The sequence below is a fragment of the Cynocephalus volans genome, chromosome 15 (assembly GCF_027409185.1).
Source record: "Cynocephalus volans isolate mCynVol1 chromosome 15, mCynVol1.pri, whole genome shotgun sequence".
Taxonomy (NCBI): Eukaryota; Metazoa; Chordata; class Mammalia; order Dermoptera; family Cynocephalidae; genus Cynocephalus; species Cynocephalus volans.
In genome coordinates this window covers 70,882,045-70,900,572 of record NC_084474.1, presented here as the reverse complement: position 1 = coordinate 70,900,572, position 18,528 = coordinate 70,882,045, and the positions used below count along the sequence as shown (strand labels likewise).

At 36.8% G+C, this 18,528-nt stretch overlaps 1 protein-coding gene across 2 annotated transcripts in view; it reads left to right on the top strand.

Annotated features, from left to right (window-relative positions):
• Nucleotides 1-18,220, top strand: part of EIF3H (eukaryotic translation initiation factor 3 subunit H) — a 100,668-nt gene extending 82,448 nt beyond the window's left edge. The window contains exons 3-8 of one of the 2 annotated variants that reach the window (XM_063079696.1): nucleotides 852-1,019; nucleotides 2,538-2,637; nucleotides 3,804-3,953; nucleotides 13,907-14,027; nucleotides 16,409-16,541; nucleotides 17,954-18,220. In XM_063079696.1, coding sequence (XP_062935766.1) covers nucleotides 852-1,019; nucleotides 2,538-2,637; nucleotides 3,804-3,953; nucleotides 13,907-14,027; nucleotides 16,409-16,541; nucleotides 17,954-18,051 — 770 coding nt within the window. In that variant the 3' untranslated portion in view covers nucleotides 18,052-18,220. The remainder of the gene's footprint in view (nucleotides 1-851; nucleotides 1,020-2,537; nucleotides 2,638-3,803; nucleotides 3,954-13,906; nucleotides 14,028-16,408; nucleotides 16,542-17,953) is intronic. The other variant, XM_063079697.1, reaches the window with a different exon arrangement.
• Nucleotides 18,221-18,528: the final 308 nt, after the last annotated feature.

Below are 18,528 nucleotides of genomic sequence, written 5' to 3'. Positions count from 1 at the left end.
TTTTTATTTCATACATGGCAATTAAAATATAACTATTCTGATGAAAAAATAGTGCCTGTGACTTAACAGAAAGGAACACAGAGACAAGAAAATAGAATTGTATTTAAAATTTCACGTATGCAGCAGGGGGCACCAGATGAAGGCAAAAATGAATTCTTACATTTTAAATCAGCTACAGCCTGTATCCTGTTCATATATAAGAAAAGTGTTAGTTAATTATTTCTCCTTAATTTTCTTGATGGTTTTAACTTCTAAGTTCTAAAAGCTATATTGAAGAATTATTCTCACCTATTAATTCAAGTGAAACTTCTTATAACCAACCAGTTTAGTAATTTTTCCTTCAATATTTACTATTTTTAGTGTTTAAAAGGGGAGTGGACACCACATTTAATAATTCCTTGTTTTCTACAAGTCATTAATATTGTGTTTTTAATACTTTTCTCCAAAATATTTTTTCATTAAAGGAAAAAGGAAAGCCCCAATGATTTGAAATGGTTCAAAAGCTGGGGCTGGCCCATGGCTCACTTGGGAGAGTATGGTGCTGATAACATCAAGGCCAAGGGTTTGGATCCCTGTATAGGGATGGCCGGTTAGCTCACTTGGGAGAGTGTGGTGCTGACAACACCAAGTCAAGAGTTAAAATCCCCTTACTGGTCATCTTAAAAAAAAAAAAAAGATGGTTTGAAAGCTTAATTTTGTTTTCTTTATATGTGAACTGAATGAATTTTAAGTCCAGAAACCTGTTCCTTATCGCTAATAAATAGTTACATAGAAATTTGTTTCTAAAAAGGCTTGTTAGTGTTGGTGGCATCATTAAATCATTTTTTCTTTTATTATTCTCCTCCTTGTAGTTCAGTATCAGATGGAAATGATGCGGAGCCTTCGCCATGTAAACATTGATCATCTCCACGTGGGCTGGTACCAGTCCACATACTATGGCTCATTCGTCACCCGTGCACTTCTGGATTCTCAGTTCAGTTACCAGCATGCCATTGAAGAATCTGTTGTTCTCATTTATGGTTAGTAGGAGGTTTCTTCATTATTCTTTTCTCTCCTTAATATTATTGCTACTATTTTTGCCGTCTGTCTTTTTTGACTGTAAGAGCAGCTTGGCAGGCCTTTTCAAGTAAATACCAACCCTGTTTCTGCAGCAGCCTCAGCAGCAGCTAAGTCTAGACAGGGTTTCCTTCTTTCTGTTTATTTTTCTTGCTATCAGAGCCCTGATGTGTACATTTTGGAATGCTGGAGTAGCTGCTTCATTTTTATTCCTCCATCTCCCCTCCCTCATTGAAGGGGCTGGTGGAACTAGACCAGATGTCTAACAAACCCCGATTGCTAGAGTGTCTGGCTCTGTACGTGACTGACCAATCATAACACAGCGTGCCAAGTTTTTTTTTATACCTCTGACAGCAGCGTACAAAACCTGGACTGTTTCTTAGCACAAAGATTTTTTTCTTTTCGGCCTATTTAATGGTGTTTCCTCAAGCTCTCCAGACCAGATGTTCTGTGCTGTATCAGAACTGAAGGCAATTTAACAGCTTTATAGCCTCCCCCCTTCCCAAACACTCACAGTTTGCCATATCTGGCAGACTTGCATATAGTTTCCAGCTGAGAAGTAAATGTAACGTCCTGAGTATCTGTCAGAAAAAATACTAATGAATACGATCAATCTTATGAGCTGCCCCAAAATTGTTTCAGTATGTTAACAATTGGATTACAGTAAAGAACAAGTTGTTAAAGTGTACTTATATTGGCTGGAAACATTGCATCATCAGACCTTGATGAATTTTCCACTTGTTTCAATCTATTTTGGTTTTCATTTTATCACCTATTGCTAAAAGTTTCACTGTCTTAAGTTTCAGACAACATGAATGTTAACACAGGTTTTAGGCGAATGTTGGCATGCCAGAGCCGTTATCATGCAGCAAGTGCTAAGCTCCCTTACTCATGGAGTGTTTAAGCAGTTAGTTTTGACAAAATTAGTTTCTCTAAAACTAAAAAGACACTTCTATGATGGCACTTTTTGATTTTAGTGATTTTGTTTTTAGAATCTGTTTTAACTAAGAAATGTGAACAGTGATTATTAAGATTGATAAATTTTGTGTGCAGGGCTATTCATTTTAAATTAGTTGACTGAAGAACTACACAAGTGCATGCAGTGAACTTTCATCTTTAATATTTATTAGTATTTTCCTAATTATACAAGATTATGATATATTTAATTTTCAACACGATTAGTGCTTTAAGCTGAGGAATGGATTTAAAAATATTTTAACTTTATTTTAAATGTTTTGTTTTTATTTTAGGAAGTTATTTTAACTATTAATTATAGGTAGTATGGAGGGATTCCTACATTTTTGCTTATTGTTTGCTATAGTGGTTTGACTCTGTTTTTAAGTTGTGTTCTGATTATTTATTTTGGTGATCATTTTGCAAAGATTGTGTGATATGTAACAGAATGTGCCTAGAACCAATGTCATTTGATTATTGGTAGGGACAAAATTCTTAGTAATTTCTTTCTCTTTTCCTTATTTGAGATCCCATAAAAACTGCCCAAGGGTCTCTCTCGCTAAAGGCATACAGACTCACTCCTAAACTGATGGAAGTTTGTAAAGAGAAGGATTTCTCCCCTGAAGCGTAAGTGTTTGGGGGGCCTGTGAGGCATATGGTAAAGAACTGGGTATTTTTTCTTTTAAGATTTTAGTTTGCCAATTTATCACCACAACCATGGATTCAGTTGTAGTAATGCTTTTGCCATGTGGGCTGTAGAAGTTTTGTGTGTGCTGAATACCACTTGCTTTCTCCCTTTCTCTGTTTAAATTATTCTTTATGGAACGTCTCATCTGTTGTTCTCACCAAGAGTAAGTTCAGTTAGAATGAGAATTAATTAGCTACCTGATTTGAAGAAATAAATGATTGAGTAAAGGGAAATGGGAAAGAGAGATCAGCGGCTGTCAGATTGTAAGCCCTGTGTCGGACCAGTCTTGTTTTCTGAGCTCCTGTTTCATGAGGGGGTGGGAAAGATATTAACATTTTAGGATTCCGTAAAATATGAGTGACAAGTGTGCAGAGAATTACCTGGTAGAGCAGTTTTGTGATCCTACTTAATGGCACTGGAATATTTACATTTTAAAAAATTTTAAATATTTAGAATTTTTGCATTTTCTGTTAATTGTAGAAATTTTTACTTAATAAATCAAAGCTAGTGGCTTTGACTTCATCTCTAGTTTCCTATTTGGCTCCTAAGAAAATTAAGGTGCATAGAATTTAAAAAGAAAAACTAACTCGTGAATAATTCCTGGATGTGGTAGTTACAACTAAACAATGAGAAATTTTGTTCTTGCTCTGTCTGAACTATTGTATGTGGAGTCTCCTTTGAGTATTCTGCTATTTGTTAATCTCTTTAGTTTGGTATGCTTTTAAGATGAACTGCTGGAAACCAAAGTCTTTCGTAGTTATTTATTTTAAATGTTTTAGATGTAGGTTGTGTAGCATAACTTACTGTTACATTCATATTTTAGTATCAGTGAAATTTTAGAGATACCTGATTACAAAGAATGAATTGGTTTTTTTGCCAGGAATTTTATTTTCTGGGTTTATAGCTCAAATTTGGATAATTTTCACAGTTACTTGAATCATTTGACTTATGCTTGACTTTGTAAAACTCTAGTTTTTGTCAAATTTTTTTTTGAGTGCTAATGAAATGAAGGTTTTGGAGAGGGCTAGTAATTAGGTAAAATGTATGAAATAGTCAATTTAACACTTACTTCTGACCACCAAACTATTTTTAACGTGCTTCACAGATTGAAAAAGGCAAATATCACCTTTGAGCACATGTTTGAAGAAGTGCCGATTGTAATTAAAAATTCACATCTGATCAACGTTCTAATGTGGGAGCTTGAGAAGAAATCAGCTGTAGCAGATAAACATGAATTGCTCAGTCTTGCCAGCAGGTAAGTAGCCCTGACTAATGAAAGTCCCTTTTTTTTTTTTTATCACTTTCTGCAAAAGATTCTTTTACATAGACTTTACCTGTAAAACAAGAAAAAAATTACTTAAGAACATTTTGAGATTACTAAGACGTATGTAACACCATGTAGTATTTGTCCAGCCCTGTTAAGATCAAGGAAAAATACCAAACTGATAAAGTGAAACACATTATTTGAATATTAATTGCTCCTGTTATGAGAACCCTCTGCTGCTTTCTGTGCTGTATTGTGTGTGCTTTGATATGGTCACTGCCCAAAGGGGAGGGCTTTTTTATTTGGATCATTTTTATTTCTTGTATACTATCCTGAAAGGCTTATGTATGGTATTATGTCTGGATTTTTTATAATGCTCGGGAGAAGAACAGAAATGCTTCTTTCTTTTACCAGTTGCACTTGCCCTTGTTCAGATGCAGATTATGTCAGTAGTAAACTTCCAGTGATTTAAATTTCCAACTAAAATTAGAATTTTCTGAACCTGATTCAGGCTTTTGCTATCTTTAGTGGGGGCATGATTTCCTCCAGTGCGACTGCTTTCGCTATCTCATTACTAAGATAATATTTATATTCGTAAAATGCTGACGGAGGTGTTCCAAAACAGATTGGTTCCTTTATGAAATTAATGTTTATTCCCTTTCCCCATATCTATTACTCTTAACAGAAATGTGAAGAGTCACATATCTAGCTCCTCTTAAATGCCCTTTAAACTTTGTTAGTGATTTTTTGTGTATATGGTGGGAGAAGGCTAATAGCAGACCTGTAAAATGAAATTAAACGGACAGAGTAGGTAATCAATCAGTGTATGTTTGTTGGCTGAAAGAAACAAGGTGTGTTTTCATGAGCAATCAGTTTGGAACAGAAGTTTGATTATCAGATTTCTAGTTATCTGAGATAGAAGCTTGTAAAAAAGAACATACAAACAAGTGAGATGAACCCAGGAGGACCCAAGACCCCCATTTTATCTCCTTGCTCTGGCATGGGTAAGACTGTGGTTAAAGTACTACCTTCCATTGTGTTAATCCATCAAAGGGGCCACTAGAAAGCCTTTACAGAGCAGGGAGATGGAAACTGAATGGTAAACGGAGTACTAAATGATACAGCCAGGTTGCAAGGCTAATTTGGCACCAAAGAATGTACTGTTTGACTGCAAATGTATATTCATAATAGTCTTTTAATTTGTCCCTTCTTGAAGGTCATATTTTTCTCTATTGCTTTTACAAACATACTCCACACACCTGTATTTAAAGCATCGAACTAAAAACCTTTTTCAGCATGCAAGGTTACAATTTGATTTATTAAGCATATAGTTATATAATAATTTAAAATTTACTGTATGAAAGCTTTTGCTTATATAATCAAGCCTTCACCTTTTCCAAGGCTTCCTTTTTTGAGCATACAAAACAAATATAGCCCTTATGATGCTTTCACATTACCAATGAGCTGGTCTATAATGTCTGTCCAAAGCAGTATTTATAATGGCCAAGAAAATGTACCCACTTTGCTATAGCAACAAAGATCTAGACAAATATTTTATTATAGTTTTTATCTTCTCTCTTTTTATGTGAAATAGGAAAAGAGGCCCTTTGCTTCTCATGTGAAATTATTTAAAGGGTAAATCGGTGTTCCTGTCGGGAGAAAAAGGTGAAGCAACCTTAAAGCAGTGCTTATACTAATGGACATTATAGTGAACCAAATTGATAAAACTGTTTTAAAAGACTGAAAAATACATGTTGTTCATCTTGGTTTTTAATTTCTAACATTAGTAGCTTGATGATGGCAGTCAGTTGCCATCAAAGTTTTTATAAGAAACTGCATCAGAAATCATTCTTACACAGCTTCTTAGACATTTTGCATGGCATGGTCTTCCCTTTCACAACTCACATGGGCACCAGTTCTTTGATTTTAAATTTGTTCAATGCTGTGAACAAATTTACTGTATTCCCTTTTATTAAAAAATCTAACTTTTAATATTTTTAAATGGAAGTTCTAGTAATTGTTATTTCATAACAGCCTTTATTAATTTTAAAAAATGTATAATATAAGCTTTTAGCTTTTCACACATGAAAGACAATTCTGTTTTTATTTCCTCTTTGAAAAAAATGAAACTAAGGGTGAGCATCATACATTAAGGATAATAAACATAAATTGATACTGTAGCCAGAGCAGACTTAACATTGAGTGTCTTGGTCACATCTGTTTAAGTTATCTGTTTTCAGTTCTTTGTTTCCTTCGCAATAAAAGACATGGCTACGTTATTGGAACTCTTAACAGTAACTCCCTGTTTCAGTATTCTAGTTGAACTGGTACTGTAAAGATCCCCACAAAATTGCTCTTGGTCATGGATCTGATTTTCTGTGAATGCAGTCTGTGAAATAGTTACCTGTTAATTCCTGGTGCCCTTCAGGGCCTGTACTGTGTAGATTTTTGAGTGTTATCAGAAACACTCAGAGTCATGGTTATTTTCTGAAGAGCATTATTGTAATATAAATGTTATGAAATCTTTAAAGTCCACATATTTGTGCTTGTGGCAGTGTACTTTTACTGTAATTACATATACTTGCAGCTTTAAGCCTAATACTTTAATATAAAGACTTTTTTTGGTGGAAAGAGAGAGTCTTTTTCAGTAGCACTTTTCTCGTTGCTAAAATCAGTTCACTCAGTTTCCAAGATTTAAGTTCAGGGTACAAATAATAGATTTTTCTCTGCATATAGCAGTACCTCTCCTTTATGTTCTTCTCCAGTGTCACTGCTCTCCCCATGACCTCCATGCTGCAGGATTGGTGGTGATCTTTCCTTTCTCTGATTTCCTTTTGCATTTAATGACATAAAACACTTATTTAACAGCTGATCATGTAGCTGATGGTGCTTCTTATACTTAATACAGCTCTTTGGGCCTCAGTTCTTTCACTGGTGAAAATGAAAGACCAGTCTTCTGTTGCCAGTCCCACCCTGTCCCCCTCCTTCTCGGAACCTCACTCAGTTGATCTGTCCCACCTTCCTAACAGATTCTTAGACCTCTCTATACTAGTTCTTTTTTATCTTTATTAACTTGTTTTTCACCATTAAAAAATTTTTTTTGATGTTCCACTCTTCAGACAAATTGAAAGAATAATATAATGAACACCCACCCATAAACCTTTTACCTAGATTCAGCAATTGTATATCTTGCCACATTTATACTGCTCTCTTTCTGTATATGTGAGGGTACTTCCACAAGTTTATGGAAAAACAGAACTGAAAAATAAAATGAATCTCTCTGAACTTTTTGAAGTAGCCTCATGTACATAAACACATACCTTTTTTTCTCTTTTGAACCATATGAGAATATATTGTAGACATGACTTTTAACCCCCTAAATACTTCAGCATACGTCTTTTAAAAATAGGGACATTTAAATTTGTTTCCCTCATCTTAAAAAAAAAAAACTTACAAAAAGAACACTTTTTGACCTCATGCCATTATTATCCATCTCCTTTCATCTCTGCTGCATTTTCTCTTTTGTTTTATAGTCACACTTCTTGATAAAGTTGTCTACATGTCACTGTCTGTATTTCCTCATTTTCCACTTACCCCAGTAGTTTGCAGTGTTCCCTGTATGTTGTTAGAGGTCTCACCAAAGTCACAAAAGATCTCTTTGTCACTCTATCACTGGATGATTGTAGATTTTTCAGACTTTAAGTACCGTTAATAACCCTTCTTTCTGAAATTCTTTCTTTCTTTGAAGTCTGTGAAACTACAACTCTTCTGGGTGACTTCTCATCCCTAAATATCAGTGTTCCTTAGGGTGTGTCTTCACCGACATACATTCCTGGGGTTATTTTGTCTTACTGTCATTACTTTTGCTACCTTAGGCCAGGGCCTCATTATTTCTCTTTTTGATTACTTTTGCAGTTTCCTAACTTCTTGCTTTTAACCTTTTCCTCTTTCAAAATTGTAGTGACCTTGCTAAATGCAAATTGGATGCTCATATTACTCCTTTGCTTAAAATATTTGGCTGGTTCCCTCTTGTCCTTAGAATAGAATCCAAATTTATAGTCTGAACTTCCAAGGGTCTTTGTGCTGTGACTGTTGTCTGCCTCCTTAGTTTCACAGCTCTCACTTTCCCAGTGTTGCTCTTCTTTGCTACTGGAGTAGCAAATTGTTTGCAATTCTTTAAATGCATCACACTTTGCATACCAGGGTCTCTGCTTATGCCCAGTATCTGCAGTATTCCCTCATATCTTCCTTGTCTGGCTACCTCCAACAACTCCTCCTCAAAAAACTCAAAATTTAGTCATCAGATAATCTGGGAAAGTTTCATCTGATCCTACTAAACTATTCTTTATGCTTCTGTTGGATGTCTATTACAGCAGTTACTGCCACAGTGTTGTATTTATCGATTTGCATTTCTCTCTTCTCACTAGAATGTGTTTACAGCAACAGTATCTTACATAGTTTAATCCTTAGTGTGTAACAGAGTGACTGGCAAAGTATGTGCTCAGTAGTATGTGTCACAAGAATGAGTGTGAGATGTATTATTGTTAAAGTTTAATCCTGAAGTTATTTGGAAAGCAGTGTGGCTATCTAATCAATGGATCTGGATATTTGATTAGCTACTAAAGAGAAATTGTTTTAATTCCTCATTTTGCACCATATGCCCAAACACTTAAGTCTGGGTGAATTAAAATCAACCTATTAAGAACTTATAAAGAAGCAAATATTTATATGAATTCCAGAGAAGAATAAATGTTTTAAAGTTAAAAGTGATTCTGAAAATTACAGTGGAAAAGATAAATATGAAATAAAATTCAATATGAAGGAAGCTCTTGATTCCTAGACAGGCAAGGTCATTAGGCCAAGTTACTGAACCAAGGTTATCTGGGTAGTGCCAGACTGGGATTAAAAACTAAATTTATTTACACACAGTCACAGACACACACACACACAGACACACACACACACACACAACACCTACCCCCCCCCCCCCCCCCATGCTGTTTCCATTATTTGAGAAAGAGCCAAAACTTTCTGATTTTCTTCAGGTTACAGATGGAATCCATATTTTAATTGGATTTACTTTTATTCATTCCCAATATTCCCAACCTGTTTTTTCCTCAGTCTTTCCTTTTTCTGTAATAATATAACCAGTTGGCTGCCCAAGTTAGTAAACTGGGAGTCACCCTTTGTATTAGTCCATTTCTGTTGCTTATAACAAAATACCTGAGGGCCGGCTCATAGCTCACTTGGGAGGGTGTGGTGCTGATAACACCAAGGCCACAGGTTCGGATCCCTATATAGGGATGGATGGTTAGCTCACTTGGGAGAGCGTGATGCTGACAACACCAAGTCAAGGATTAAGATCCCCTTACTGGTCATCTTTAAAAAAACAACAACCTGGAAATGGATACTTTGTAAGAAAACAAAATTTATTGCTTAACAGTTTTGGAAGCTGGGAAATCAAGAGTCCAGGGAACACATCTGATGAGGGTCTTGGTGGTGGAGACAGTGACCCAAGGCCCTCACATGGCAAAAAATGGCAGAGCAGAGACAGAGTTCCTCATGCACTCTCTTTTTAAAGTCCTCAGAACCATGCCCCTGACCACTATTATTAATCTATTCACTGTGGCATGGTCCTACAATCTAATCATCTCTTCAGGTCCCCACCTTTCAATTACCATAATAGGATTTTCCACCCTGAACAGTTACAGTGGGAATCAAGCTTCCAATATATGGACTTTGGAGGATGCAATTAAATCAGTCCACAACTCAGCCTTGTATTCCATGAATATGCATAATCAGTTATAAAAAAATTCAGTTCACAGCATTTCGCCCCTGGCTTCAAAGTTCATGTCCTTCTCACAGGTAAATACATTCATTCCATCCCCAAAGCCTTAACTTGTTCCAACTAAAAAGTCCAAAGTCCCATCTGTGAAACCAAAACAAATGATCTACTTGCAGGATGCAATGGTGGGACAAACATAGGTTACATATTCCCATTCAAAAAGAGAGAAATCAGCCAAAAGAAAGGTATAATGGTTCCCAAACAAGTCCGAAACCCAGCAGGGCAGGCATTAAATCTCAAAGCTAGCAAATCATGTACCTAGTCTCTATGTTCAATGTCCTCTGCATGCTGGTTAGGGGTTAGATCCCCAAGTCCTTGGGTAGCTTCATTCCTGTGGCTTTCCTGGTTTGAGGCCATGTTTCAGCTTTCACAGGTTGGCATTGCATGCTGGTACCTTCATAATTTTGGGGTCTCCATGGCAATTCTGCTCTTACAGCTCCACTAAACATAGATCTGATGGGGTTTTTCTGCTGAATCTCTGACCCCACATTTCTGCTTGCCATTGCTCTCGTGAAGGTTCTGCATGGTAAATCCACCTCTGTGACAGATCTCTTCCTGGATCCCCAGACTTTTCCATACCTCTTTTGAAATCGGGGTAAAGGCTTCTAAGCCTCCACAACTCTGACATTCTGTGGGCCTGCAGATTTAACACAACATGGATGCTGCCAAGGCTTCCAGCTTGGATTTTCCACAGCTGTGGGTCCAGCCACTTGGGGCCAATTTAGCCATGGCTGGAGCAGCCAAAGCAACTGGGGTGCTGGTGCTGGGACCAGCATCCCTAGGTTAGGTGACCCTGGCAGCAAGCTGTGGAGGGCAACTCAGGCCTATTCCCTGAGACCATTCTGTCTCCCTAGGCCTCTGGGCCTGTGGAACATGTCAAGATCTCTAAAACGTCTTCAGGGCCTTTCTTCCATTGTTGTGGCTATTGGCACCTGGTGGCCTCATAGCCATGCTAATGTCTTTAGCAACCAGTCCCTCTGCTGCACCATTGGATATTTCTCCTAAAACTGCTCTCTGCTTCTCTACCACATGGCCAGGCTGTAAACTTTCTAAATCTTTACATTCTGCTTCACTTTTAAATTCTGGCTTAATGTCATGCCTTTTCTGTCATAACTCAGTGTAGGCTGTTGCAAGTAGCCATGCAGCTTCCTGAATGCTTTGCTGCTTAGAAATTTCTTCTACGAAATACTGTGGTCAGCATCTATAAGTTTCACATTCAGTAAAATCTGGGGGCATGAACAGAATGCAGTCAGGTTCCTTGCCATTTCATAGCAACTGTGATCTTTGCTCCAGATTCCAATAAGTCCCAGGTGTCCTTTACATCTGAGATCTCCTCAATATGGCCTTTACTGTCCATTTTTCTATTAGCATTCTGCTCATCACCATTTGACCAGTCTCTAAAAATTCCACACATTCCCTAGTTTTTCTTGTCTTCTGAACTTTCACCAGCAGCTAGGCTTTTTCTAACCTGCACCTCCACATTCTTCCAGCCTCCCCTCAAAACCCAGTTCCAAAGCCGCTTCCACATTTTCAAGTATTTGGTATAAGAAACACCCCACTTCTGTGGTACCAGTTTCCTTTATTAGTCCATCTCTGTTGCTTATAACGAAATACCTGGAAATGGGTGATTTATAAAGAAAATGAAATTTATTGTTTATGATTTTGGAGGCTGGGAAGTCCAAAGTCCAGGGAACACATCTGATGAGGGTCTTAGTGGTGGAGACAGTGACCCAAAGGTGTCACATGGCAAAAAATGACAGAACAGAGAGAGAATACCTCCTGCACTCTCTTTTTAAAGCCCTCAGAACCATGCCCCTGACCACCATTATTAATCCATTCGTCCTACAATCTAATCATCTCTTCAAGGCCCCACCTTTTAATTACCATATTAGGATTTCCTACCCTCAACAGTTAGAGTGGGAATTAAGCTTCCAACATATGGATTTTGGGGGACACAATTCAGTCAATCCACAGCATTCATGATTCCTCTTTCATACCCCATATCAAATAAAAATCGCCAGTTCTGCCTCCAGAATATCTTTCAATTCTCACTTTTTGTCATGCTCACTGCCTCTATCCTACTTTAAACCCCCACTACTTCTTTCTCTAATATCACAATAGACTCTTTCTGTGTGTGTGTACGCAGTTTTTAAAATAAAGATAAAATTCATGTTTGACCATTTAAAAGTGTAGAGTTCAGTGGTTTTTAGTATATTCACAATGTTGTGCAACCCTTACTAATTCCAAAAATATTTTTATCACTCCAAACAGAAACTGTATACTCATTAAGCAGTCACTCCTCATTCTCCCATCCTCTGGTAGCTGCTAGTTAACATTCTGTCTGTATGGATTTGCTAGTTCTGGACATTTCATAAAATGGATTCCTACAACAATAATCCTTTTGTGTCTGGCTTCTTTCCCTTAGCATAATGTTTTCAAAGTTCATCCAAATTGTAGCATGTATCATTCTTTTTATGGCTGAATAATATTTTGTTGTATGGAAATACCACAAATTATTTACCCATTTATTAATTTGATGGATATTTGAAATATTTCTACTTTGGGGCTATTATGAATAATATTGCTATTAACATACATTTACAATCTTTTGTGTGAGCATATATTTTCAGTTCTCTTGGGTATATACATAGGAGTGGAATTGCTATCATGTGGTAACTGTTTAGCTTTTTGAGGAACCACCAGTTTTCCACAGAAGCTGCATCGTTTACATTCACACCACAGTGTATGAATGTCAGTTTCTCTACATCCTTGTCAAGACTTCTCCATAGACCCTTAACTGATCTCGTGGTTTCTACTCTTCAGTCTGTCTGCATAGCAGCAGAGTGATCATTTTAAAATTTAAGCCAGAGCATGTCACAAACATGCACAAGTCCAGGGCCACAATTCACATTGGGGTTGAGAGGTATCATTCTTAGAAACTACATTGCTGGGGAGTTGTGTGGTGATAATGTGCTTCCCATGTGAACTTGTCTGGCCTCCCTAACCTAATCACTGTGCTCCAGCCATGCCAGCCCTCTTCTTTTTATTAAGTCTGTCTAGTTCTTGCCCATCTCAAATCTTCAGGACTTGTACTTTCTTTTGCCTAGAATACTTTTTGCATGGCTGACTCTAATCTTTCACTTTCAGCCTGTCATTTCCTCAAAGAAATACTCTGACCATGCTATCTAAAGTAAGTGTCTCTTCACCTCCCCCTTTCCCTCCCTCTTCCCTAATCAATTATAAGCTCAATGAGATAGAGGCCATGTATGTCTCATTCACTATTGTCTCCCTCTTCCCTGATACTGAGGCTGGCATGTAATAGGAGTTTAGTTTGAAATTAACAAATGGATAACTACTGTTTGTCAGCTGACTATTTTTAGAGCATATATGTATAGTAGCTGTCCAGGCTTTTCAGTGTAGAGTGTTGCAGGTAGAAATCAATGAATATGGTGGTCATTGTACCAATCATTGGCATCAGTTTACAAAAAGATTTTTGTAGCTGAGCTGCAATAGAAATTTCTGTAGAGAAAAAGAAGTATGAAAGACTGTACTACAGATTCTATGAAAGGCAAGAAGAAAGGGGCCTCTTCATCTGGCCATGCAGAAGAAATGCTGTTATTGCTCTTTCAGAACCTGCTGGATAGAGAAATCATGTGCCAGAAGTCTTAGTCTGTTTGCATGGTTTTTTCCTTTGACTTCTGGTTTATATGCTCTGGAGCACATTTTGGTGGGGCGGGCAGGGAGTCGGGGGTTGTTAAAGAAAAGGGTTCAGAAGTACTGAACTTAAGTTAAACTTGGTTTTAAGAAATATGCATTATAGTTGTCTCACTAGGTATGTTTAACAGTTCCTACCTTAACATGCCTATGCTCTCACAATAAGAAAAGCTATTTCAGATACCCCTGAGATTACAGTTGTAGGCTCAATATGGAAAGTTTAATAAGAAACCGACTCCCATTCTTTCCTCTACTCTTGCTTTTATTCATGTGTGTGCTCTCATCCTTTTAGCAAAAGGCAGATCAAGTTAATATCGCAACTGTTTAGAGCAGTGGCAAAGCATAACAAAGTATTACATATCGATGTACGTACTTTACATTTCAGCAACCATTTGGGAAAGAATCTACAGTTGCTGATGGACAGAGTGGATGAAATGAGCCAAGATATAGTTAAATATAACACATACATGAGGAATACTAGTAAACAGCAGCAGCAGAAACATCAGGTTGGTATTTTTGAAGAATTCAACAAACATTCCTTTCTAAGGGTGATACTTCAAGAGGCATCTTCAGAATGATCTAAGTTATCTTAGGTAAAGCATTGACCTTTAGCTAGTAACTCTGTATCATATTTTAAAAGATTTTCTTTATATAGCATGTTCCTCTAATGTATTATTTACATGTTGTACTTGAAAATCTCTGTCTTAAAGAGAGCCAGTATATTAAGCTCAGAGTATAATGCCAAGGTTATGCAAATAAGAGATACATTTATTGAGAAAATCAGAGGCAAAGAGATTCCAGAGTGTCACAGCTCATTTCTTTACTAACTATAATTGGTTTGGTAGTGGCTCATTGCAGCATAGTTAGCAATCTTCAGTTCATTTAAAAAACTGAGCAATTGTGATTAAGAGAAAGCAATTTTGATAGGAAATGATAGACCAACTGCTGTGAAATAGATAGTATAATACAGACAAAAACCCTAGAATTACCTGAATATTGTCATATGCACGTATATACTGCTATGGTCATTTAACCTTTTCTATATTAGTTTTGCCTCAAGGCTACATGTTTTTTACAGTTACAGGAATATTGTTTTTGGATTATATTGTTCTAAAATATTCTTAGCATTTGATTCATAGGTAAGTTGATTCCAGAATGTTTATCTGTGAAAGTGGTGTTTATTTATCACTATTCTGTGTTCATTAAATGTACTTTAAACAGGGTGTTGTTAAATATAGAATTCTAAGCACACCTAAGTGGTTCTGAGAAAATCGTATTTTAAAAAAATTTTTTTAATATCAGAGTTTATATATATAGTGAAATGTAAAATACCTTTGTCTCTACCACACTTACAATTGAGAAAACATGTATAAATCTGTAAAGTATTTTGTTTAACTGAAAAGATGGTGGTTACAAATCCCTGGTAAACTGGAAAAACAAAACAAAACAAAAGACACAAAAAGCCAAAACAAGCAAAAAAACCTACCCCAGTTTGATTTCATTCTCCTTCTGGTTCTTCCTATAGGTGAAGGACTCACCTGAGGTGTCTAATTGAATGTCTGTTACCTATGAGACAGGTCATTCTGGAAACCAGTCTTAACAGATATTTTTCCAAGTTCTAATATGCCTTAAAATGTTGCATTTGATGTTTGTTCACACTTACCAGCGCCATTCATAACCCATTTTAGATTTGTCTCACTTGTGCTCTCATGCGCTTTTATTCGTATGTGTGCTCTCGTGTGCACTCATGACTGCAGGAATCTGCACAAAGTAAGTTACTCCCCTTCTTTAAGAAAAACTGTCATTTCCTTTGGTTTTCATAGGAATCCAGGGACTTTAAATTTTTACTAGCCCACTTTAGTTTCTCACTGCATGACCTTTTAAGGCTGTGTGGGATATTATTTTCCCCACTATTGTGAGCAGTCCACTGTTAACTCAATTGTAATTGATCTAGAAGTTTATAGTTGATCTATGCTTCTATGTGTGTTCCCACCTTCTCTTCAGAGAACCACGGAAATCTAGAGTACAAAGTACAGGACAAATATCCCTTATCTGAAATACTTGGACAAGAAGTGTTTCAGATTTTTTTTTTTTTTTTTTTTTTTTTTTTAAAGAATACTTGCAGTACTTAACCAGTTCAGCATCCCAAATCTAAAATCTGAAATGCTCCTTTGAGCATCACGTTGGTGCTCAAAAAGTTTTGGATTTTGAAGCACTTTAGATTTTCAAATTAGGGACGCTCAACCCGTATTTGAAGCATTGTCTGAGCTAGGGTTTATTCTTAGTTATAGAGCTAAGGTACAGATCTGTTAAGAATAGTAATAATAGTGAACACAACAGTAATAACATCATCAATATTGTTCTTTTAGGTCAATAGGGATAAAGTTGAAAAGCATTGCCCAGTGTAGTAGTTCATTACTTAGTTACTAAAATTAGGATGAATCATTTATCCCGTTGTCATAAATGATAAGGTCATGAGCTTCTTTGCCTTTTATGCCTCCCGTTACTTACATAACCAGTTTTGTTTTCTTTTTTATTTGTTTATTTGTTTGGCGGCTTGCTGGTAAGGTGATTCAACCCGTGACCTTGGTGTTATAAGGCTCTAAGCAACTAAGCTAATCGACCAGCCCCTGGTTTTGTTTTCTGAATAATTAGGTTTGGACTCTTAAGCTCAAAGTGATTAGAGTTTACAACAAAGGAATTTTCTTTTACTGTTGCCATATTTAGCTTCTTAGAAACAAGTTACCAAATGTACCACTTATAAAACTGAGATTGGAATTCAGGACAATGGGGTTTTGCTAGTTGGATAAGTGGGGGGGGGGGGGGGGGTCTTGTTTTCTCCTCAGATAGAGAAAAGTAACCGAATTATTTCCCCCTTGCATCTTAGTATCAACAGCGTCGCCAGCAGGAGAATATGCAGCGCCAGAGCCGAGGAGAGCCCCCCCTCCCTGAGGAGGATCTGTCCAAACTCTTCAAACCACCCCAGCCCCCTGCCAGGATGGATTCACTGCTCATCGCAGGTATGGTTAGCCAGTATAAACCATGGCTGGTTTTCTCTGTTCTGTAGGAAGCAGAAGACAATGAGAAGCTTACAAACCGAAAAGTATGCTGTAAAAGCTAATGTATTTAAAATGATTGAAGGATGAATTTGAATCTAACACCTATAATTTCTGAAATTTAAGAATTTCTAAGTCTTTGTTATTTCTCAGATCCTTTCAGTGCTTCACTCTGTGTGTATGTAAAAATTTTTGAGATGGCATTTATAAACTACCTAAAACAGAAAGGTTTTATTTCAGTCGTCTTTCATGGAAACCAAGAAAAAACGTTTACAGTCTCACAGTGCAAAAGATCGTTTAGCTCAAACCCTTTTCATCTTCTACCTTAGCACTGTAAAGTGCGTATTTGAATCAAATTGAATTTTCTGACTTGTAGAAAATATTTCCCTTATTTTGACTTAATTGTGGCAACATTAGTGTAATTCTGGATGAACTTTCCTTGGGGATACTTAACATTTAACACCACGTTTAACTGGTAGAGATCTTGTGTCCTACACTAGGACTTGGTTTTGAGTATATAACATGCTCTTACTTGGCCAAAATCTTATTTCTAGAGAAATGTTAAATGCTGTTTGATTCAATCAGCTAGTTGTCTGTGGAAGATTTATTAGGGTGAAAGCCCTACTCAAAGAAAAGCTGATCTTCTGCACTTTCTCAATTTTATTGATATTTTTAGTTTGGGATAAAATCCAAATTCCTTAGAACTTTTTAATACACATATAAATTAAATTTGGGAAACCAAGACATGATTCCTTCCTTAAGGTCTATTTCAAACAGAATAGTAGTTCTTATATTTTGAAGAAACGTGTAACTGTTGCATCAGATTAGTTTTGGTTTTAAGACATGAAAAGTGGTGATGGAGCCCTTTCTCCAAGTGGGCCGTATGATCTAGCTGTGTCTTGGCTAGAGGGAAGAACCTGTAACATTTCTGAAGCACTGACTGAAAACCACATCTGGGTCAGGTGGGTCCACTTGTTCTGCAGTTCTGTGATTTAATTTTGTTGGTATCGCCTTTCTACCTGCTAAGGAGAGCCAGTGCTCTTTTCTCAGTTGTGTTAGTACAGCGTTAGTCTGATCTGCATAGTCAGTACTTTTGATTGATAGCTAGTATGTCCTTATGGCTGATAACTTTTTAAAAATGGATAGTTTTTCTTCATTCTCCATGTGATTAACAGTGAAAATAAGATAGCTTATTTTCAAAAGAATTTATATTCCTTATCCTTTATGAAAAAATAGAATTGATTCTTATAAACTCTTAATTCAGAATAAGACAAAATACTGGTGATTCTCTATTATGCTGATTTTCTTGTTTAACTAGTGTTCTAGGTCATTTTATAATTTGTGAAACATTATGACTTTCTCTCTCAAATGCACAGGCCAGATTAATACTTACTGCCAGAACATCAAGGAGTTCACTGCCCAAAACTTAGGCAAACTCTTCATGGCCCAGGCTCTTCAAGAATATAACAACTAAGAAAAGGAAGTTTCCAGAAAAGGAGTTAACATGGACTCTTGAGATCACACCAGGGAACTCTTAGAAGAAATGTATTTGCATATCAAAAAGCACAGAAGATCCCTTTAATATTATTGCCATCTTTGGTTGTAATGTTGTCTTTTTAGCCAATAATAAAATATTTACAAAATCTTGACTGTTTGCTTAATTGGTTTTAGTTGTCTTTTATCTAGCTTACTTTTGTTTTGCTTATACTTGTTTATTTCCAAAAGATAGAACAAGTCTTGATCAGAAGCTTCATCAGGCTCAGACCTACAGGCTCCACTACCTTTGCTACCTCTCAGGTGCTGCGTTTCAACCAGATCCAGTGGTGCTTATCCCAACTCCCGAGCCTGCGGCACTGGCACCTACCTGAATCTTTATACTTAATTGCTCCCAAATGAGCACCCCTGGAAGCCGAGGCTTTGTGTTCTTGCCCAGGCACCCTTTTTTCCCAGG